This window comes from Vombatus ursinus, unplaced genomic scaffold (assembly GCF_900497805.2).
Source record: "Vombatus ursinus unplaced genomic scaffold, bare-nosed wombat genome assembly UNPS02001287.1, whole genome shotgun sequence".
In the NCBI taxonomy this organism is placed as follows: Eukaryota; Metazoa; Chordata; class Mammalia; order Diprotodontia; family Vombatidae; genus Vombatus; species Vombatus ursinus.
In genome coordinates, this window is record NW_020941065.1 from 16,169,687 (window position 1) to 16,194,408 (window position 24,722).

Genomic DNA, 24,722 nt, shown 5'->3' on the forward strand with positions numbered 1-24,722 from the left:
AAGCTCCTGTCACAGCTGATCAAGGCAACATCCCACCTAATGTTATGAAAAACATTTGATTAAGTGAAACAACATTACGGGGGGAGGCAGTTAGATTCAGAGTCGAAATATTTTAAATAAACGATGCGCCAGTAAAATGATGTTGCATGAGGATTTCATGAGTTCTGGGTGGGGGTGTATTATCTTAATGGTAGCTAGGCGGCGCCATAGTGCATAGAGTACCATGCCTGGAGTCCAGAAGACTCATCTTTTCGAGTTCAAATCTGGCCTCAGACATTTACTAGCTGTATGACCCCGGGCAACTCACTTAACTTTGTTTCCCTCAGTTTCTTCATATGTAAAATGAGCTGGAAAAGGAAAAGGCTAACCACTCTGGCATCTTTGCCAAGGAAACCTCAAATGGGGTCACGGAGTCAGACATGACTGAAAAATGACTGAATTGAAAATATTATATTGGGGGTATAATATAATGTAATATAATAAATGTAATGTAACATAAAATTGGGGTATTAATGGTGGTACTGTAAAGAGACACTGGTAGGGGCAAGGAGGTGCAGGCTGTGCCTGCATTACTCTTATTCTCTCTATTACCATCACTATTACAATCATTATTATTACCCTCCCCATGGGAAAAGGCATTTTAATAACAGAAAAGGTCTTATCTCAAAGTAATGGTTCTACTAGTGGAACTTGAATCATCTTCATCTTCATTAACAAATAGTTACTGAGTAACTAGGATGCGCAGACCATATGGAAAAATATATGGTAGAAGTGAGAGCAAGAGACCTTCCTAGGGTCATTCCAAGAAAAACAAAAAACAAAAACACAAAATCTTAGTTTCTCAGCTACATATGCATAAAGTCAGCACTGGCCAAGCATTTCCTTTCCCCTTAACTATTATCATTGGCTCCATTTCCAAAAGCCAGAGCTATGCTGCAAAAGTCAGAAGACTGTAGAAAAGCTGCTCTGAGCACCACATTGAGAAGAGTAGCCTTTGTGACCAAAGATATTTCTGGCATGTCAATAAGGTTTGAGAAAGTGAGGGAAAGAAGGGAAATAAAATGTTCAAACTGAACAAAAAAAGAGAAAGAAAAAAACATGGTAGCTTACATTTGTTTCATTTCAGTTTTGTTTCTTCCTCCTTACGGAGGAAACTTGATCACTTCAACACATGAGAGCAGTGGTTACTCAGCCTCTGAGCTCCAATAACGGGGACCCCACTACTTCTTAAATTAACTGTACCTTATTCTTTGACCCACTTGTGCTTTAGGATGAAGTTATTACTCTTCAATTAGTTATTATCATTTAATCAATAGCCCTTTATGGAATATAACTTTTATTGCACTGTGATCCATAAAAATGTGTTAAACATTTCTGTTTTTCTGCATTTGTTTGTGAGGTTTTTATGTCCTAATACATGTCAGTTTTTGTAAATGTGCCATACACAACTGAGGAATGTGTATACTCCTTCCTATTCCCATTGAAAAAATTCCCAAGTTCTATCATACCTAACTTTTAAAAAATTCAATTCAGGTCCTCTATGTCTTCATTCTGGTTATTTTTTTTGTTAGAGCTACCTAGATCCAAGAGTGATAAACTGGGGTCCCCTACTATAATAGTTCTTTGTCTATTTCTCCCTATAATCCTTTTTCTTTAAGTATTTAGATGTTATACCATTTGAAGCATATGTATTTTGTAATGATATGAATTCACTGTCTATGGTAATTTTCGGCAAAATGTAGCTTTTCTGTTTACGTTTTTAAATTAAGTCTATTTTTTTTATATTTCTTTGTTGGAGATCATGACTATAACCACTGTTTTTTTTTTTACTTCATCAAAAGCATAAAAGGTTTTCTTCCAGCCCCTTATTTTAACTCTTTGTTCATATTTCCATTTCAAATATACTTTTGTAAACAACATATAATTGGATTTTGCCTTTTAAATACACTATGCTGTCCCTTTCCATGTATAGGCGTATGCATGCCATTTACACGCACATCTATGATTTTAATTATACATTCTCTCTATCCTGCTCTTTAAAACTTTTTCTTTTCTTTGCTTCCAACCCTGATTTAAGACTTGTTTCATTCAAGATTAATTCCTCTCTTAATCTATGCTCTTATTCCCCCCTTTCCCTCATCCTCATTTCCCTGTTGAATGACATTCACTTGTACACCCAACTCTGTGTGCCTATTTTCCCCTCCTTTGACCAGTTCAAGTGAGATTGAGGTTTAAATGTCACTGCACCCCTCCCCCCTCTTCCTCCATGTTTGTGTAGATTTCTACTTGTGCATGCCAATCAAGTGAGATAATTTCCCCCATCCTTCCTCTTCCTTTTCCTCTTCCACTCTTTCTATTCTTCTTTCAAGATCATCAAAACATACCAGAACTACCCTCAGTCTCTCTGACTATTTAGAGTCCCTTCTACGACCTCTAATGATGATAGTTTTGAGAAGATTCATGTACCATCTCCCCATTATTAGAAAGTAAAGAGTTGCTTAGTCTGTTATGATTGCTCATTCACGTTTACCTTTTTACATTTTTCTTGACTCCTACTCATTTACTCAGCTCTGGTCTTTTCATCAGGAATTCTCGGAAGTCTTCTTTTTCATTAAAGGTCCATTTCCCCCCAAAGGATTATATACTCAGTTTGGTCAGATACATTATTCCTGGTTGTGAACATATGTCCTTTGCTTCCTTTAATATTGTATTCTAAACTCTCCATCCGTTGAAGTGCTGGCTACTAAACCTGGCGTGATCTGACTGTGGCTCTTCAGTACCTGAATTCCTTCTTTCTGGCTGCTTGCAGTATTTTTCCTTTGTCCTAGAAGCTGTGAATTTTGGCTACAACACTCCTTGGAGTTTTCATTTGGGGATTTTCAGGAGGTAACTGGTAGATTCTATTTCTACTTTGTTCCTGGTTCTAAAAGGCCTGGGGAGTTTCCTTTTGTGATTTCTTGAAATATGGAGTCTAGGCCCTTTTGTTGCAGTCATGGCTTTCAAGGATTCTTAAATTTTCTCTTCTTGATCTGTTTTTCGCTCAATTGCTTTTACTACAAGATACCTTACATTTGTTTCAATTTTTTTCAGTCTTTTGATTTTGATTTTAGTATTTCTTATCTTGTAGACTCAATGGAAGTTAAGCTCCTATTGGGTTAATTCTAATTTTCAAGAAGTTGTTTTTTCAGGTAAAGTTTTTTTCTCTCTTGAGCCATGCTATTAATTGTCTTTCCAAATCTTTCTTCCATAGCTCTAATTTTTTCCCACTTTTGTTCTAGTGCTCCTATCTGGTTTTTAAACTCCTTTTCAGCTCTCTTTTTACACTCTTGTTTCATCTCTTCCAGGAATTCTGGTTCTACTTGTACACAAGTTGTATACAGCTTTTCTTCAGGTTTTTCGTGAAGATGTTTTAGAGTTGTTCTCTTCTTTGGGGATTGTGTATTGAGCGTCCCTGTTACCATAAAAGGTCTTTATTGTAAGATTCTTATGCTGATCTGGGCTGGAAAAATGACTCACTGTGGTTTTTTCTTAGATTTCCCAATCAGAACTCAGGCTGGGGTGTCTTCCATAATTTTGTGGAGAAGTTTGGGGTGAGGAGCTCAACTCTTCTTCTCGCTATGCCTACATCTTGGTTCCATCCTTAGAGTCCCTTTATCCTAAGGATTGCTTTAGCAGAGGTTCTTGGTCTGGGCCTGGGAGTTTCTTTTTAACAAATTTGGATAATTGTATTTCAATAGAGTTGCTTTCCCTTGCAATCCTATGCATTTTATTTTATGCCTTAAAAAAGCATATTCTAAAGACTACTACCTAGGCTTCACTGGTCTACCAATGGGATCCCAGACACAAAAAAAGGCAAAGACCCCTGCTCTAGGGGTTCTTCCTAATTCCTCTTTGAAGGCTGAGGACTCCTAAGATCCTTTCTAATTGACGATAAGACACTTCTGGCAAATATGAACCACCCCCAAAGAAAATACATCGATTTCCTTAAGATTTAAAAAAAATTATCTAAAATTAAAATGTAAATGGACTATTTTAGGGAAGTTTCAGTCAAATCAAATGAGCATAGAAAAATTAAAAATCTCTCCTTTACCTAAAGATGCATAATCATATGTATGTGTGTGTGTGCGCGCGCTGTGGCTACTGCAGCTGAGGCACTGTCCAGGCAATGTCCTAGGCCCTAGGAATACAAAGACTAAAACAAAACTGGCCTTGCCCTTGCAGAATTAATATTTGTAGCATCAGGAATCCATACAAGCAAATACTAGGGGAAATTAAAAAGAGGGGATCAAAAGAGATCTCCTGTAGGAAGTGTCTTTGAGTTCAGCTGAAGGAAGCTAGGTATTTTGAGAGTCAAAGAAAAATGAATACATTCCAAGTATGTGCAAAGGCAAATGAGATGGGGAACAAAAGAGCATAAAAGTACATGGTGCAGACCAATCCTTAAGGGACTCACAGTCTCCTAAGGCAAGGAAAGTCTGTACAAGAATAAATAGAATATAAGGCCAGGTGTGTAAGGAACAGCCCAGGAGAGATCCTGACAAAGGGCTCTAGAAGAAACCAAAGAGGAAAGGAGAGGTCACGTTCACTTTCATGAAGTCTGAAGTGGCAAAGGAGGGCAGCTTTGGAAGAGGAAGACTGTGGGAGGCACAGATGAGGAAGACATTCTCTCCAGGCCTGGGGGATAAGATGGCAGAAAAGGCTTTCCTGAAATGTAGAAAAGTGGTAGGAACACCAGCACAGGGGTCCCTTCACCACATACTCTCCAGACAACTGAACCATCAGTGAGGAAGCGAGCACACACCACAGTCAGTGACATCCAGTCAGTGGCAAAATTGGTTTGTGGACCCTGTTTCCTGACTCTCTGTCTCATATTGCCTCATCAGCTGAGAACACTAGATACCAACTTTCTTTTACATGAATATCAGATCTTAGGGAAGCTGACATCTTGCCCAATACTGGGTGGCCCAAAACCAACAGGCCTTCAGAGGTAGGAATTTCCAACTCCATATCACTGTTATTTCAAGCACTTTCCACAGTCTTACCTCGCATGGGCGATTTCATGGCGGCTTCCACCATCCCAACCAGAAGTTGTAGACTCTTGGGATCCTGGGCCAAGCCTGATGCAAAGGCTGCCAGAGCATCCGCATGGCGTCCAAGATACTGGAGGGCAACACCCTGTCGGAAGTATGCCTAGAAACATAAAAAAGATAGAAAGCATTTTAAACAGGATTGCAGGAAGACTGATGATGTCACAAAGCCAGAGCAAACAGCCAACCCACCAGAGACGAAAAAGAATCTTGGTTGAATAAAATAAGCAAATATTTTCTTCTTTTTCTTAAGTCACTGTCTCACAAGCCAACTATGTATTCCAGGTGGGTCACAATTCTGATCATTCCCTCCTATGATACGCTCAAGAACCTAGTATCCAGAAATCATACCCCATGCAACAAACATTTGCCAACTGCCAACTATATCCAAAGCACTGGGTTAGGGAGGAGACACAAAGATAAAAATAAAATTATGCCTGCCTTTAGGAGCACGCATTCTACTGGCCTAGAGAGACTACGACAATGGCAGAGTACGAAGCACTGAAACTCTCTGGGGACAACTTTGGTCTGTCCTTCACTTCATGTGTGTGTAGATGACACCCTGCCTCCCATCTCACACCTGGCCTAGCCAGTTCTACGCATGGAATATACTTCTTTTACTCATTTCCACATCCCAGAATTCCTCACAAGTTGCTGGTACCTTACCTCACCAAATTCTTTTGCGTTTACTTCTTATCTAGTTTGTATTCACACTCATGTTACATTCACGTTGTTCCCTTCCTCCAATGGCATGGAATGGAACGTAAACTCCTCAAGGGCAGGAACTTTTTCTTTCTTTCTTTCTTTTTTTCCTTTGTATTACTAGCATCAAACAGAGTGCCCTCCTGATACAGACTGGGTGCTAAGTCAGTGCTCGCTGAAAGACCGAATGAGTATGCCGCTGACATTGTAAATTCCTTCTCTTGTTGCATTTCTCCCAAATTCCCTCAGTGTCCACTGTGGTGTTAGAGTCATAGCTCAGTCAACTTGCTGAGTTGGATTTTTCTTTTTAAACCATTCCAGATATGGCTAATCAGATAAATCATCATATTAATGCTTATCTTTAAAGATAAGCACAGTAACACAGAAGAGCATAACATTGGTACACATGAGTGCTTCATATTTAATAATTAAAAACAAAGTTATAATTATACAAAATAAGCATATACTTTCCTTCAAAATAAATCATCTCCACTATTGTTCCTATTCTTTAACTGGGTCAGTTTATAAAATAAGGTTATCCTCAGAGATTAAAGTAAAATATTATTAACTGGAGAAAGAGGGAATGGAGGAAGGTCAAATCTAAATTAGAGGAAAGTTTGAATCATAAATTCTTTTTCTCATGCTAGTTTAAATGACTTCCAGTACATATGGTAACATGAACTAGGCTAATTAAGTGTTATGTTACCAAGTACAGACCTATGAACCTGCTTTAATGAAAGAATAAGAAGTTATGTGTAACTAACAGACATTCATTGTAATATGTGTTTCTAATGGTCTGAAACAACTTGTTCTCTTAAGGAGGTCAAATATTCTTCATACAAGAATGTTTACCCTATAAATCTGCTTTGCAAACCCTTTCAAGAAAGGTAAACTTTGACCCAAATCACCATGCATTTATAACAAATACTATTAATGGAGTCTGAATAGAATTTTACTATAGCTCAGTATAACTCACAATCAATGCCTTAAAGATACAGAGATAATCATAAAGCTTATTATCATAGATACATTATTATAGATGTAAATACTCATGTGTATGTCTTCACACATTTTCTGAGCTGTTCATATACATCACATAACAACCCTTAGGGGTAGGTTAAAAAATTGGGGGTATTGATATTGACTAACCCCCCCCCACACACACACACACATACAAAAGATCTGGACCTGCCTTTGCATGCTTTTAAGTAGGTTTGAAGGGTAACATTTCCTAGAGGAAGTACAGGTTTGGGGGTCCCTTTTTTGAGGAAACCCCTGCAGGGGGAAGAAGGAAGGTATTTACCTCTCCTCTCTGCTCTGAACCACAACGGCATCTAGTAGCAACTTGACCGGAGTAAGATACATTATCTGATGCTCAAGAGCTCATCCATTTCAGAAAACTTGAGCCATAATTGAGGGAGTACAGACACACACTTGAGATAGACATGATGCAGAAAAGCAGTCAGCTGAGGAAATAGCTTCAAGGAACAAAGACCCTGGCGACCAAGGAGAGATCTGACTATGGACTCAAGTAAGAATCAAGTTGTGGAGAGGAACAGACCCTCGGAAGCCAGCTGAACAATCTGTCTAGTAGAGATGCCACACTCAAGGAGAGTTATATAGAGACTCCACAAAGAGAGAAGTGACTTCTAGGTCTCACAGTACCAAAAGCTGCCTTTGCCATGCAGCCACACACATATACTACTCTAAAGCTTCATAACAATTGTACTTTAAATATGATCCCCACTCTTCCCATGGTGTCTATTTGTGGAGAACTGCCTCAAGTTCATGGAAGAAATGTTTTATAGCAAATATTTTGACTATTGTCTACTGGATGACTATTGATGGGAGGTACACTTGTAGGGGCTCATGAACTACAGTGTTAGGAGTACATAACCAAAGGGTTACATCTAGAACCAGAGAGCAGCAACTCTCTAGGGACCCAACCCATGACTGCAAGTTGGGGAAGTAGCCCAGAAGGGTAGCACTATTACTACCAATTTTATTGGTGGCATGTGGCAGCCCAATGAGGCCTAATAACTTGCCCAAGGTCACCTAGTTACTTAGTTACAGGTTCTGTGGTAAAAATAGTTTAACGTAATTCTTGTTCCTTTTTGCTACAATCTGATACTGAGGAAAGAGCACTGGACATGGAAGTCAGAAGGCCTAGATGCAAGTCCTACCCTCAAAATTTATAAAGTCATTTCACCTCTATGAAAGCCTCCATTTCCTGGCATAGTCATTAGGTCAGAGAATTATTATGAGGAAGGTCCTTTCCAAAGCACTTGATCAACATGGGCTCATTCTTGTTTTCCTGATACCTTAAGAACCTGCTATCTTCAGTCATAGCACCCAGGACCTACTTCAGCCTCTAATCAATCTGATCAATATAAAACATTCCTTTTCCTCCTCATTCAGAAACAACACAAACAGATTAAATATGAGAAATTTTACAGAGTGAGCCATCAAATCTCAATTAGTCTAAACCATCAGCAGCTGTTAAAACTCAGAGAGTCCTATAAGACAATAATAACTGGAGACTGCACTTTTAACACTAATTCATAGAGTCATTTCCTTTCACTGGGCCCATCCACTGTTTTAATTTTTAATGTATTTACAGATATTTGCTGCTGTTTTTCTCCTTTCATATTTAGGTAGTTAGGATATAAAAGGCAAGCCAGTGTAGATTCTACCTAAAATCTAAAACTGGCAATCTCATTTCTAAAATTTAAATGTAAACGTATTATTAAATGTAAACTAAAAATATTCAAAATAAAAATTCATGACCAAATCTTGAGCCAATAACAAAATCTATAGGGAGGTTCAAAAATTCAAACAAAAAGCAAAAGAATCAAACATTCATGTGTTTTATAATCAGACATCTCTATGTTCTTGATCCCAATCAAGAAGAAGCATGATAACTCTGATCATCTCACTGGATGCTGTGCCCTAGTGAGACTCCGTCTGGACTACTGTCCTTAGCTCTCCATGCTACATTTTAGGAGGGGCATTGACAAGCAGGAATGAGCCCAAGGAAAGGAAACAGGATGGGAAGGAACCTGAAACTATTTCATATGAAGAAGAGTTGAAGGACCTGGGGACAGTTTGCCCTGAGAAGGTAAGATTTAGAGAGAACGTGATCTTTGCCTCCAGATTCGGAAGGGTAAATAAACTCCTCCTCAGCTCCAGAGGTCAGGCAGAGAGGGTCAAAGATTAGAAACCCAAGGAAGTCTGGCTCAGCTAGAACTAAGGAAAACTCTATGAAATATTAGAGCTATCTGGCGATGGAATGGGCTGCTTAGGAGGAACTGAGCTTCGGCTGATCACTGGAGGTATTCAAGCAAAGGGAAGATGACCACACATCCGGGATGCTGCAGGGATTCATGCTTTGGCTAGATTCAGCGACTCTTAAATAAAGCAGACTTGCTGACGAGTAACAATGCCTCACATTGGTATGGCTAGGCTTCTACGTTTACTATCTCATTGACACAGAAACACATTCAACTGTGCCTGCCAAATGCAGGCATTGAAAACCCTAATTTATCTGCCCCGTAAGAGGGAGGCAAATCCCCATGTCAAGTTCAAGCTGTGGCGTCAAGTTCACACTGGGCCTTGAGTGATTCTGAGTGTTTACTTGGAACACTCAGCGTTCAGAAAAGGGATGGCAAAGAAAGAGGGAGGAGTGGAAAGAGCATTGAGGAGTGGGCTGTCAGCCTGAGTGCATGCCGGCAAAAGCCCCCCCTTCCTCTAATCCTGCCCGGCTCCCTCCCTGCTGCCCTTCACTTCAGCTGGAGGGGGGGGGGGCCCAGGAGAGGGCAACTGAGGGCTCCATTCTCCCCCTTCCCCTCCTTGGGAGAGTTCCAGAATTTCCAGCCAGATATTCATCAAAGGGCAGTACAAACACGGGACAGTATCATCCTTAGAGAAACAAGCTTCTCCCTCCTTGACATGGAAACTTCAAAGAAACCTGGCCTATCTATCCTAAAGACCCTGAGAAACTATAAGGTCTCTGAAGAACACAGATTTAGAAGGGGCCTCAATTAGCGTCTGAGGACACGGGGAAATGAGGGTTTGGGCACTTTCCCAAGATCACAAAGAGATACTTCAGAAGCAAGCCTTTGGGGTCCAGGCTCTTTGCACCCCCTACACAATGCTGCTTGCTGCCACTATAATTATTATCGCTGCCATCATTACATCATTATATTATCATCCCCATTTTATCTCCATCAGCTAACATTTTCTATTGTGGCCTCATACTGGCTGGGCAGGGACATTGGGGACTTGATGGTTATGACAGTGAAATATGACAGAATGTGGGCACCTTCTCAGCAGGGCCTGGTTTGGCTTTTCTTTGAGAGAACTCCCTCCTCTCTCTTCCTCATCTCAGAAGCTCAGCTGTCACTCAGACGCTTTCTGCCACTATCTCTAACAGATCACCCCCTCTATCAGCCCCACTCTCTCACTCATTGTCTGTCTTCTGGCTCCTTCTCGACTGCCTACAAACTGCCCGTGTCTCTCCCATCCTCAAAAAACCTTCATTTGATCTAGCCATCTCCGCTATCATCCCACGCCTCTCCTGTCTTGGGTGACTCAACTCCTTGAGAAAGCCTTCTGGAAGAACTGCCTCAACATCCTTTCCTCTGAATCTCTTCTTAATTCTCTACAGCTGCTGACAGAGTGGCTAGACAGTTGAGCCTGGAGTTAGGAAGTCCTGAGTTCAAATTTGACCTCAGACACTTACTAGCTAAATGACCCTAGGCAAGTCACTTAAACTATGTTTGCCACAGTTTCCTCAACCTAAAAATTGGGATAATAATAGCACCTACCTCCCAGGGTTATTGTGAGGATCAATTGAGATATTTGTAAACATGTGGAGGTAAATTTGGAAGAGCTCAGGTGATCCTTGCCGTTAGTATGCCATCTTGGCCTTCAAAATATTTCTATGAAAACGTTGGTGCAGAGAGGCCCTTTTTTCCATCTTTGACCTTCTTGGGGTATGTGTCTGGTGGGAGCATATATATCTAATCTCTAAGTCAAAGGATAGGAAGATTTAATCACGTTTTTAGCATAACTCCAAATAAGTTTCTAGAATGTTTGGACCAATCGCGAGCTTTGCAAACAATGTATTCATGTACCTGTCTTTCCATATCCCCTTGAATCTTTGCAGCTCCCACCATGTGTCATCATTGCCAATTTGCTGGACGTGACATAAACCCTCACAGTTGTTTGATTAATTCTCAATTATTTTCTCATTAATGATTTGGGGAAATCTCTCAAAGAGTTGTCAGCAGTTTGTGATTCTTTTGAGAAAGTGCTTAACACAGTGCCTGCCACATAGTAGGTGCTACGTTTACTTCTTCCCTTCCCTTCTGCCATCCAGCTTCCGATCTCTTCCTTCCACCCAAACGGCCCTCTCCACAGTTACTCGTAAGCAGCCGTCCAATCTAACTTTCTGAGTGCTCGTCCTTCTGGACCCCACCGAAGCCTGTCACTGCTGCTCCTCCTCTTCTCCTCTTCTCTCTCGGATTTCATGACACCGTTCTCTCCTGGTTCTGTGTCTTCTTTGGTGCCTCTGCTGAATCCGCACCTATATCATGCCCTCTAAGGACAGATGTGCCCTAAGGCTCTGTCCCGGGTCCTCTTCTTTTCTCTATTTCATTTCACTTGGTGATCTCAAAGGCCCCCACAGTTTCAAAGGTCATCTCTATGCTGATGAATCTCAGGGTTTCTTGTCCACCCCAATACATCCGCTAATCTCCAGTCTTGCCTCTCCAACTATTACTGGAGTATTTTAACTGGATATCTCATAACTGGACATCCCACAGACATCTGAGATGCATGACGTACAAAACTGACCTCACCGGCATTCCCCCAAATCTTTCAGTCTTCCTAACTTCCCTATTACTGTGGAGGGAAGCACCACTCTCCCCCTCACTCAGGCTCTGAGCCGAGGTGTCATCCTCAACTACACTTTCTCTCATCCCTACAGTGAATCTATGGTCAAGCCTTGTTTCTACTTTCGCGCCATCTCTCCTATACGTCCCAATCTCTCCTCTGACATCACCACTACCTGGTGCAGGCCGTCATCACCTTGCACTGGTGGGTGGGGGGCTCTGCTGCCTCAAGTCTCTCCTCATTGAAGTCTATCATCCACTTCGCTGCCAAAGTGATCTTCTTAAAGAGCAGGTCTTACCATGTTACTTTCTCCAGTCGATGAACTCCAGGTACTCCCTAGTGCCTCCAGGATCAAATACAAAATCCTATTTGGCTTTCAAAGTCCTTCATAATCTAGCCCCAACCCTTCCACTTTCCAATCCTCTTTCACCTCACTCCCCTCCTCTCCCATGTTCTCTGATTCTGAATGGAATGGCTAAAAGGAAGATGGACCGGAGCGAGGGAAGACTTGAGGCCGACCCACCAGCAAACTACTGTAATAGTCCAGCCATGAGGTGAAGAGGGTCTGCCCCGTCGTGATGGCAATATTAGAAGATAGAAGGAGGCGTATTCGACAGATGTTGCGAAGGTGACATTTACAGGCTTTGGCAACAGATAGGATATGGAAGGGGGAGGGGAGAGATGGTAAGGACTCAAGGATGACACCTCACTTGGCACCTGGGGAACTGAGATGATGAAGCCCTTGACCGTAAAGGGGAAATGTGGAAGGGGAAGGGTTTGAAGGAAAAGATAATGAGTTCAGTTTGGACATATGAAATTTAAGATGTCTAGAGGATATCAGTTAGAATTGTCCAATAGGTAATTAAAGTCCAGGTTAGGGCTGGAAAGTAGATTTGAGCATCATCAGCATAGAGACGATAATTGAATCCATAGGAGCTGATGTGAAGTAGTATGAAAGGAAACAAGCCCCTCGGGACAGCCAAGGTTACTGGATGTGACCTGGATGATGATCCAGGAAAGGAGACTGAGGAGTCAGAGAGGGAGGAGGAGAACCAGGACAGAAAGGGGATATCCTGGAAACCTACACAGAAGAGGGTGACTATGTCAGAGGCCACACAGAGCTCAGGAAGGATGACGATGGAGAAAAGCCTACTGGATTTGGCAATTAAGAGATCACTGATAACTTTGGGGGTGCAGGTCCAGTTGAATGCTGAGGTTGGAAGCCAGATTGTAGAGAATGAAGAGGAGATGGAGAGGAGAGACAGTCTGCACAAGCACTTTAGTCACAAAAGGCAAGAGAGACGTGGGACAAGAGTCAGTGGGGATGGCAGCAGCATGAGAGGTTTTGGGAGGATAGGGGAGACGGGGATGTCTGTAGGTAGCAGGGAAGCCAGCCAGTAAACAGGAAGAGACTGAAGGGAAGTGATAGAGGGGGCAATCTGCTGGAGTACATGGGCTAGCTTTACAGACCACAGACCATCCAGCTAAGGTCAGAGGTTCAGCCCTATGCTGGTCCCTGGAAACAAGTCATGAAAACCTCCTAGTAAAGCGTAGATGGGCTGGGAGCTACATGCTGGGACCTTGATGCAGAAACCTACGTTAATGTTCTCATATCTGCTTTTCCTCTTACGAAGCATGTGGCCCACATTTTCTGACTTGATTCTCACACCAGTATTATGAGAGAAGTGCAGCAGAAATGATGATCCTGGACTAATGATGTATAAGGTCCCTTCCAGCTCTAAATCAATGTCCTTTGATCCCCATTTTATGTATAAGAAACTGAAGCTAAAGAAGAACAAATGTCATGGGAGTCAAAATTCAGATCTCCAGCCTATCTTTTACCTTCAAGTCCAGTGTTCTTTCCGAGGAGTAAATTAGATCGGCCTCATGCACCCATATACACTCCAAGACTCTTGCCAAGAGTGAAATTATACAAAAGCAGATTCAATAGCTCCCCCCCACCACCACCGCCCCGGTCTAGAGGTAAGACCCTGAAGCTAAGCTCCCGCCATGGAGTCACAAGAGAAAACATAGAACCAGGGTCTTTAGGGGAACGGTCCATCTATATAGTGAGTGATGATTTCCCTACCCCCCTACTCCCCACCCCTTTGCTTTCATGATAAACAGCCTCGTCTTCTCTTCTGTGGCAGAGACAGAAGCAACATTTCCCACTGTGACTGAGGTGGGTACCCAGGAGCAGCTGAGAGAGGAAGAGCTGCTCTCCGCTGTCACTTGGCTCCCCCAGCCTCTCTCTCCCAAAAGAAAGAAGCCATTTCAAAGGCAGGACTGGACATCCACAGGGCATTTCCGTGTTACCTCAAGTGCATCCTTAATGTGCATGAAAACAGCCTGACCTCTCCCATTTATAACTCTCCAGAGCGGCCAGTCCTCTCACCTCCCCCACCACCCCTAGGCTTGCACCCCCCCCAAACCCAGCATGATGTAACAGAAAGAATGCCAGAGTCAGCTCAACTACTGGCTTTTCTATTTACTACCTATCTCTGTGACCATGAGCAAGTGACTTTTGTTGATTGCCTGGGCCTCAGTTTCCTCTGCGGAGGCAATTGGACTAAATGACCTTTAAGGTGCCACCCAGCTCCAGAGCTCTGATCCTCTTTCTTAAAAGGCTACCTTGGTAGCATATGATGCAGAGTTAACAAGAACCAGCTTAGGGCTCAGGATTTCTTGTACTTAGAGACTTCGACCTATAGAGGCAGAGATTAAGGAAAATCAGAAATGACACAGGAAATTTATGGACATGAATATTTAATCTCTTTTCCATTAGCCAGCGTTGATTGTAGAACAATTTTTATAATGAATTGCATGGAAGAGAAATTCATTTCATTAACCTTTCACATAAATGTGTTATTATTGAACCAAACAGGCCACTGTACTCCAAACTGAGTTCAATGTTAATTAGATCATAGGCGCTAAGGCTTGAAATCAGAGAGGAACACCAGGAAACACCACCACCCGCGGTTGGACCTGCATTCAATCAGGTGCATTTGGCTTTAGCTTCTGGTCATCTTCCTGAAGCACCTTTTTGGGTCTTATCTGCTGACACGTTATTACAAATACCTCAAGAAGCAGCAGAGGCAACATTCTTTACATGGCAATGTGTGCATTCACCTGCTCAGCTGGGAGCAATCATTCCTATCTCTTCAGAACCTATAATTCTGGTTTTTGCTGGAGTCTGACTGCCTGCTGAGAGCTCACACACACATATGTGTGCATGCCTGCTGAGAGCTCACACACACGTGTGTGCATGCAAGCAGAGACCTCACACACGTGTGCATACATGTGCACGCATTCACAAAGGATCAATAGTTTAAGCGCTCTCTACTCAGAGAACAATCATTTTTTTCCCTAAAATTAGTCTTTTTTGTTTTTTGTTTTTGTTTTTTTTTTACATGAAAATTTTTTACTATGACAAAGACATCATACAATTTTTATGATCTTGGTCTTTCCTTCTTGCCTTTGTACAAGGCCAGAAGAGAAACATTTGCAACTTTTACAACCTTGAATCGGACTCCAGGAATATCACCGACAGCGTGACCTTTTCGACCAAATCCAGCAACCAAAACGTCATCATTTTCCTCAATAAAGTTCAAGCAGCCATCATTGGGAACAAAGGCAGTGATTTTTTTGCCATTCTTAATCAGCTGGACCCTCACACACTTCCTGATGGCAGAATTGGGCTGCTTGGCTTTCACACCAACTTTTTCCAAGACAATCCCTTTTGCGTGAGACGCTCCTCCAAATGGGTTGGCCTTCAAGGCAGTGCCCAAATGAGCTTTCTCATATTGTTTGTCATGCCACTTTTGGTCTCTCCTGTGGCTTTGGAGCTTTCCAGCAGTACAAAGACCATGGCACTTCCCCATGCTGCCGCCCTCCAACTAAAATTAGCCTTAAACTGGGTGTTTCAACAAGGAAATAAACATATAAAACGTACAAGGAAAGTATAAGCATAAGAAACAAAACAATTTGTTCAGAAAACAGAAAAGAAAGAATCAAAGAAAAAGCCCAGGGCAGCTGAAAGCAGCTTCCATTCACGCATATTCTCATGCAGGATCTATACCTTATACAAAATGACACAATTGTAGCCAAGTGTCTATTATCCGTGAGGGAATGTCTAAAAGGCCAAATAGATTTGCTGGTTGAGCAATTAAATGTGAATTCCGGCTGTGAAATTTACAAGCTGGAGAATGAAGGGTAAGTTGGGAGTTGGGGGCAAACCCCATCTGAACCACATTTCAGCATCTATAAAATGCTGATAAAGATATTCGTGTTACCTATTTTACAGGGTGGTTGTGGGAAAAACATTTTTGAAAGCCTAACATGCTACATAATTACCACGTAACTGCATGTAGTAAACGACATCCACTATCATCTTGAGCATCCTTCATGAGGTGACTTGGAATTTAATCATAACAGCTCACATTCAGACCGCACTTCAAAGGCACTGAGGTGCTTTGTACCGTCTGCTTTTTCTCTCAGGTGCGGCCAAAACAAGTCAACAGGTCTGGCTGCAGTCTCTACTGCGTGCAGAGGACGGTGCTGGGTGCAAGAGATGCCTGGCAGGATGGAGTAGGTGTGACCGGAGAGCTGCCTCTGGGAGGCCCGTGAAAGAATTTGGGAGGCTGGGCCAGAGTCGTGGGATTAAATGGCTGACCGAGGAGTTCTCCCCAGGGCAGGGGAAGCCGCCCCAGATTCTTCATCAGGGAAGAAAGTGGATCAGAGCTGTGCTTTAGGAAGCTGGACCGGTCTTGAGAAACAAGGGCAGCAGTGCTCTGAGGGCCGTCCTCTCGTTCCAGATCGATTCCAGGGCCTGCTCAGCCCTGCTGCCTCCACTGCGTCTTTGCCAGCACGCCAGAAAGAATGCTCAGTCAGAAATGCAGAGGCCAGAGCTATGAGGACCGAGGCTGGACACAGGAACACCTCGAGTGAAGGGGCTCCAGTGAAAGGCATAAAGACCTCAAAATGCAGGGATTGCGGGAGTGAAAAAGGAAGGGCCTGAAATGAGGCAGGAGCGGCGTCCCAGAGGGAGGATGGGCCAGACTTGGCGACTGATTAGATGTACAAGATGAAAGACTAGCAAAAGCCAATGCATCTCAGCCTCAGAGGGGACCTTGGAGGGCGTCTGACTGCAAGGCATGTCTGACAAGTGATGATGCAGCCTCTGCATGAAGACCTTGCGGGAAAGGGAATCCATTAGCTCCGAAGGCGGCCACTCTGCCCTTCTTGGATAGCCGGAGTTGTTTATAAGGTTTCCCTTAAAGCCGGCTGACATCTGGTTCTCTGCCGTTTCTGTGTATTTTTCCTAGTTGTTGCTGTTACTGCTCTGAATGGCGATCATTTATACATCACTTTGGGGTGCAGAAAGCACTGCATGGACACTATCACATTTATCTGACCTCTAGAGCAAAGGCAGATGACCCCTCTTGTCTCCTGTGGTTCAGGGGCCAGGACACTGACTCCAGAGCCAGCTGGCCTAGACTGAAATTTGGGCTGTCACTTCTTACATATGACCTAAACCTCCTCTATAAAATGAAGGGATTTTGCTCAGTGACTTTCCAACTCAAAGTCTATGGCCCTGTGATTCAGAAATACTAGAAAACAGCTATCGCGCCTCGCCAAAGTATCCTCTTAATAATTAATAACAGAAAAGCCCACACGACCCCAATCAGTAATATGCTGACAAAGAAGTATGGAATAAATTGTTGAATCATGTGGATCTGTTTTACACAAACAGAGGGGTTTATAACAGCAAGGCAGGAACAGCTCATGGCCATCAGAGATTACAAAAAGAGCATCCGCTTACGGACTGATACAGATTTCGCAAGGAAATGGTAGAAAGTGGAATGTTGTCACAGCAGGTTACAATTGTTCACCTGCTGCAAACCAAGAAAGCCACCACAGAGTAGCCAGAATTACAAACCAGACAAACATGGTATCTTTCACAAATTAGGTAACCACAAATTCCTATTCTCCAAATACTCCAAGTGATCTGTGATCTCAACAGTTTGGGAATCCTCTCCATGCCTGCCTGCCCTATGGAACTTTCACTCATTTCCTCTAGACAGGATCTGATAGAGCACTGGGCATAGAGACAGGAAGACCTGAGCTAAAATCCCACCTCAGACATTTACTAGCTGCTTGCCCTTGGCCAAGTCACTTAATCTGTTTTCCTCAGTTTCCTCAACTGTAAAATGAGGACAATAATAACATCTAGCTTTCAGTGTTTTGTGAGGATCAAATGACGTAATTAATTATAAAGCACACAGCACAGTGCTTGGCATATAGTAGGTGCTATATAAATGCCAGTGCTGCTGCTAGCTGCTGCTGCTGCTATTATCACTACTATATCATTATTATTACCATCAAATTAAATAGAAAAGGAATGGCAAGAAAAATATTTGGGGGGGGGTTGAGTTTAGAGTTGGCCATGATGAGAATGAGGTGGCAGGTGGATATCATGGTGGACCTATGGAGAAGATAGTTGAAACAGAGATTTAGAACTCTGGACAAATGTTAGGGCTGGAAATCTAGATCAGTGAGTCATCCTCATAGAAGTGATAAGAGAAGCCAAGAGAACAGAAGAAATCACCGAGGGAGAATGTGGAGAGAGAGGAGTAAAGAAGGCCAAGCACAGAATTTTGGCAGGACTAACGCCTACCAAAGAACAGGACCATAAACCGGTAAGGCAGAAAGGGACCTCCAAACAAGAAGCGTCATTGAATTTAAAGCAAGACTCTAAAGTTCATCCAGTTCAAGCCACACATTTTGCTGATGAGGAAACAGACTCTGAGTGATCAAGGCATCGTTCAACATTACACGGCAAATTAATGTCCCAGCCCAGCCTGTGGTGTCCAAATCCTGCCCCTTCTATTCTATCACACTACTCACATGGCTAAGAAGGACATCATTGCCATTCCATTTCTCGCATTTTTTGGGTGCAAACATGAGCATGGACTTCTCTTATTAGAAGGAAAATAAAAAATTGCTTGTATTTTATAGATGGAAAAATGAAGGTAAAAAGAGGTTCAAGTCCACATTTCCTTCTTCTCATCCGTCAGAAGAATGGGCACTGACCCAAAGTCTGGTCGTGCGTGGGCTATGGACAGGCGCCATCCCAAGACGACTTCCAACCCAAAGGTTCTATGCCAGATTCAAATTTCCTGTTTTCCGTCCTTGTTTTTGTTTTCTTAGGTAGTTATTTATGTGACTGTCGTCCTAACTAAATGGACCTATCTGAGCATAAACCATTTTCTTGTTTTCTCTGCTCAGAGAACAGAATGGTTTATTTCAGCACTGCAGATAGCATCTCTGCTTCTCAGGAGGGATGACTAATTGAAACAGTCTCTGTCTCCCCTCACATTTCTTATCCAAGAGTCAAGTGATGATGTTAAGGAACAAATCTCTTTTCTCCTGACAATTCGCACTTCTTTTCCTAATATCCCTGTGAAGATTCGATGTTTGTTCAAAGCCTACTTAGCGCCAGCCAACAGGCAAAGGAAGATTTCATTCATCAGGATCATCAGGATCCTATTGGCAAGGCATTCCTAGATTACAGCAGCAATTCTAATAAAGGAACAGTGATGGGGCAAATGAACACTGTCTCATGAAAGCATTCAGAATGCCACAGCTGTCACTGAACAGCAAGAAACTTCATAAATTCTTCTCGTTGAGAAGTGTGCCAAGATTTTATTTAGGAACTATATCGATATCAGTCAAATGACCCCCACGCCAAGATCACGTAGATCTTGTGAAATCATGTGAAAACAACCCTAAGCACTATATACAAACGCATTCCAGCAGTCATCAATCCAAGCCAGGGGAAGGCTCTATAAATGGTGACTTCAGGAGTGGAGAATTGCCAAAAGATTAGTGTTTCCATTTGCTAAATAGCTCTGTGTTTATCTACCTCTTTGCCCTCTTAAGGCCCTGTGCAGCATGATTCAGGCACTGTATTTGACAGGTGTCTTTTGTGCTGGCCAATGTGTTTCCACACTTTTCCTGAGTGCAAATTGGTAACATTGCTCTCCTTGCTAGTTAAGGTCGCATTCTATGAAACTTAGACACTGGGAGTCCCTAAGGAGCGAAAGGAAAATAAAACTTAAAAACTTCCTCTGGAATTCTAGGTTGATAGATCTGAAATGTCCAGAATTAGTGAAAGCTGTTTACATTTATTTAGCCTTTTACAATTTACTATCTACCTTCCACTAACTGCCCCTGTGCGGTAGGAGGTCCCAGGGAGGTCCATTTGACAAAGAAACAGAAAGTCAGCAAAGTGAAGTGATTTGGTCAGTCCCAGAACTCGTGAGAGGCGAAGGAATTCCAGCCTTGCTTGGGCAGCTCCATGGATGCTCACCAACACCTCCCCTTGCAGGAATACTATTCCCAGCATACCACAATGCCTTTCTGTGGAAATGACACCATTTTGCATTTTTAAATGAATGTGTGTTTGAAAAGCCTTCTCCCGTTCATACTAGTGACAGTAATCATTTGTATTAAACTCTCCATTTTGAGAAATCTAAATTGGAAAGTTTTCTAAATGCAGATGCTCCCCTGGTAAAATGGAGGAGTCACATTCTGAGGTTCCCAGACTCATTTGGCCTACTGCTCCCTATTTAAAAAAAAATTACTCAGCACTCCCCTGGAAATCTACTTTTTTAACCCTTTAACGTTTGTTTTTTTTAATCTACGGCATTTCAAACTACTACCGCCCCCCCATCGTTCCTGCGCCTGGGGGGGGTATCACCTACTTTGGGAACCTATGGATCATCTGCAAAGGCATACATGACTTATTTATTAAGCACCTACCAGCAGCCTAACACTATATGTAGTGCAACTGGAAATAGAAAGGAGTCCTGGTTCAGACGGTTATGATTAATTTATGGCAACAAAATGCACACCTGGAACCAAAGAGAAATAGGTAGAACATTTTATCAACTGCGTCCGGGCGGTCCCTCATTTACTTAAAATTTGTTTCTAACTCAAATTTTGGAAACCGGACATTACTGCACCTAGCCTCACCCGTCCACAAGCTCCATTCTTTGCCTTCCCTGATTCTATTCTCTTGCCTCTCTTTCAAATTCAGTGCCATGCTGCAATCAGTGCTTTCTCAAACTCCCTGGGCCCCCTTCTCTTGCCTCTCCTTTAATGCTGAGGCCTGGAGGAATGAAATCTATACATCCCTCTTCTCTGGAGTCAAGTATGCTCTAGCCAGGAAGAGATAAAATTCAACTAGAAAGCTTTACCCATCATGGTACTGAGTCACCGAGGTGGAGAAAGATACAGGGCTCCTTGGGGAGAGATTATCCAAACCAATATCAGTGAAATGGATTTACAGAGTCCAAAGGAAATGCTAATGAAACTCAGTGGCTCCTACCCACTTTAGAGTGACACTCTAAAGCAAATGAGGAAAGCCATTCTATCTTGTTCCAAAGTCATTTGGGTTGATGGTTGCAAAGGAATCTTCTCCTCCAACAAAGGCTCTTACAGAGGACATCAAATGGATTCTAGAGATGCTAAGAATGCCAAGGATAAATATTCAGACCTTGGCTGTATTATTAGTGAGAAACACAGGATTCCAAAAGCTGGCGAACAGCCGTCCTGGTCACTTTGTGTCATTCATTCTCTTGCCCTCCTTTCAGGACAGGTTCATCTTTTAATAATGGCTCTTTTAAGTGGTTCTACAGCTGCAGAGTAGACCACCACATCTCCAACAAGGCTTTACAAGTCTCCACTTTGGTATCTATCAAACAAATGACATTTAATTAAAAGTACACATAGGTGAGAGCAGCACACAAACTGAATGTCTCTAAATTAAAGTTCCTTGCCAAAAACCGAAACCCAACAACCCTGAATCACTTTCTTAAAATTCCAAGAAATAGGTAAAGACTGTGTTGATTTTGTTCATAGAAGCCCTGAAAATCAAAGAAAGGGATTCCACTCTCATTTCAGTCAACGGAATCATAAAGTATAAAGGAATTTTCCGACAACCCTATAACAACATGGTTACACAGGAGCTTATTTTGATGTATAAATAACATTTTCTACGCCCTGATTGGTCTCTTGATCAGATGCAAACTCCTTTCTAATTGGGTCTGGAAGGGAACATTACAATTGGCTAAGAAATTCAGTCCCACCCGTTGGGCTTTTCTATAATAATATCAGGTGAGGTTAGGCATTAAGAATACGAAGTTTGTGGAGTACTTTGAAAAGAGAGCATCTTCTCTTCCTGTCCTCCCCCATCAACCAAGTCCTCCAAGCTATTGGACCAGTAGGAAATGATGCATCCATGTAGGAACAGAGACGTAAACCCAACAATACAGACCTAGGGGAGGAAGCAGCATTAAGGATCATGACTGTTCACCTCAGAGAAGAATGCTGACCGTAGACTCAAGACAGGAACAGACTCTGGGAACTCAGCTGCACCCAAGGGAGTTGTATGAGACCTCTACAAAGAAAGACTGACACTAACAGGAGACGGGAGTTAATCTGTGCCACACGTGTATTCTAAACGTGTATCTCACTACCACTTCTTCCCAAGTCTGAGTCACTCTTCCAATGGACATTGTGTGTATTTGTGGGAAAGTACACTCCAGGTTAAGGGAAGCCAGGGCAGCCATAGTGCATAGAGCTCTAGGCCTGGAGTCAGAAAAACTTAAATCCTAATCTGGCCTCAGACACTTACTAGCTGCGTGACCCTGGGCAAGTCACTTTACCCTGTTTGTCTCAGTTTCCTCAACTGTAAAATGAGCTGGAGAAGGAAATGTAAACCCCTCCACTATCTTTGCCAAGAAAACTCCAAATGGAGTCACAAAGAGTTAGACAGAACTGAACAACAATAACAAAAACAACACTTCAGGTTATGGAGGTGGGGAGAGAATTTTTGTAACAACTGTTCTTATTCTACTCATTTAAAAAAAATACATTGGGTAAGATTGAATTGTTTCCACTGTCTTACTGTTAATGGAAAACATGCCAGTGGGGTTCACAAACCACAACAGGTAGAGTAGCCGCCCCCTGGAAATCCAGTCTGAGAGTACAAGTTGGGGGAAGACCTTTGGAGAGAACACTATCCCAGTCACAGTAAATATTGAGCCATTATAACACCACAGCTGGGAGGGCTCCTAGAACATTGAATGTCAGAGATAGGAGGGACCCTAGGACACTGAATGTCAGAGCTGGGAGGGATCCTAGAGAAATAAGAACGGGGGGGGGGGGGGGGGGCCCGCAGGGGGAGCTGAGGGGATCTTAGCAGTCACCTAGGTCTCTCATCATAGAGGAACAAAGAAGGTGATTGTCTCAAATGACACAGCATTCAGTAGCAGCGGTATTACTAAAGCGAGTCTCCTGAACCCCAGATTAGGGTTCCTTTATTTATACAAAGGTTTCCCAAACTGTTGGGGGGGGGAACAGGCTCATGGGCTCATAGATTTAGAACTAATCATCTAATCCATCCCTTTCATTTCATACATCATAAAGTGAGGTCCAAAGAGATTAACTAATTTGCCCAGTGCCACATGAATAGCAAATCACAATGCCAAGACTGGAACCCAGGTCCTTGCCTCCAAATCCAGTGCTGTTCCACTGGGGCTAACGCTGTCTCCAAGAATCACGGGATTAGAGAGGGAACGGGTGTCAGGAGCCATCTGGTCTAACCTCCTGAGTTTACAGGTAAAGAAAGGCCCGGGGAGGGGCGAGAGAGAGGGCTAGTGATTGCCCAAAGTGACCCAGGTAGCAGGATTCAGAGGCAGGCCCGGTAAACAGGTCTTCTAGGTCCAGAGGCAGGCCTCTTTCTACTATATGATGCTGTCTCTGAGGAGATGGTGGGGAAATTTCAAAGCAAACAATATTTCCTCCCATAAACTTTAAAGATAAAATGTATATATCAAAAGTATTTTTATATGCAACAGGTCTTCAGTAGGAAAATAAGAAAAATGTTCTTTCCCTTTTGCCTCGAGGTTTTCCTGCCCTCTCTTTCTTCCCCCGGGTACTGCAACTAACAGAGACTACCTGGACGGACACTTCTGGGTTTTGTCAACAGCATTTAAAATCCAAAAGTCGTGGCCACACAACTTCCTCTGAAATGCCCTGTGCTAGGGACAGCTCCTATGTGATGGTAACACAACTTGGTATAACAACACATTTGTGTTCACAGCCAGGAACAAGAGAAGGTAAACAGATTCTGAGGAAATCAGAAACCTAAAGGCTCTCAAGCACAGAGGCAGCAATCTAGGTTTGTAAGCTATCCTTTAACCTCTGACTATTTAAATGCCTAATTAATTCTAATAATTAAATGCAGGCACTAACCACTGGCTTTGCTAGGTCTTTTTTTACTTCCATAAACTCGGGCATTTTTAATGGCAAATCACTATGTCATTATGGTCAAGGATAATAAATGACTATTGGTCAATAAGCCCTGGACCTTAACAGGCCATTAACTAATTCAGTTGGAAATAAGAGCAATAGTTGTAATGGCCTCTAATTTCATTCTAAGATTCTAGCCTCGTGAGCTCTATGTTCCTCATTCAGCAGAGGACAGCCATTTAAATGGCTTTTCTGAGTGTCTGAATTCCAACTAATTGCTTTGTTTCCGTTTGCCAGGTCACCCATATTTAAAAAAAACACGTTCTTAGGCCGGACAGTCACAGAAGCAAAAGAGCCCTTAGACACTAGTTCTGCTCCCCCCTTTTACAAATGAGGAAACTCAAGTTCAGAGAAGGGAAACCTATTTCCAAGTGTCAGAGGAGTGGGTTAGCACCTTATCGAGAAACCAGGTGTTCTTGGGGGCAATATAAATGATTAGATCGCTGTTCTCAGAGTCAGGAAGACCTCGGTTCCAGTCCTGATTCTAAGCCCTCCTGAAGGTGTGACCTTGGGCAATGCCATGAGAACATGAGCTCCTTGAGGACAGGAAGTCAGCGTTGGTTTTGTGCCCTTTCTTTGTGGTATCTCTAGAACTTAGTACAGTGCCCAGCCCATAGTAAACACTTAATAAGTGCTCATTGGCTGACTGATTCTACCTCT

The 24,722-nt window shown here is 42.6% G+C and overlaps 1 protein-coding gene and 1 pseudogene across 1 annotated transcript in view; both read right to left on the minus strand.

Annotated features, from left to right (window-relative positions):
• TTC28 (tetratricopeptide repeat domain 28) overlaps window positions 1–24,722 on the minus strand; it is a 639,521-nt gene that overhangs the window by 302,553 nt on the left and 312,246 nt on the right. Inside the window, exon 3 of the mRNA XM_027863073.1 lies at window positions 5,043–5,190. Coding sequence (XP_027718874.1) covers window positions 5,043–5,190 — 148 coding nt within the window. The remainder of the gene's footprint in view (window positions 1–5,042; window positions 5,191–24,722) is intronic.
• LOC114044075 lies at window positions 15,089–15,565 on the minus strand (annotated as a pseudogene).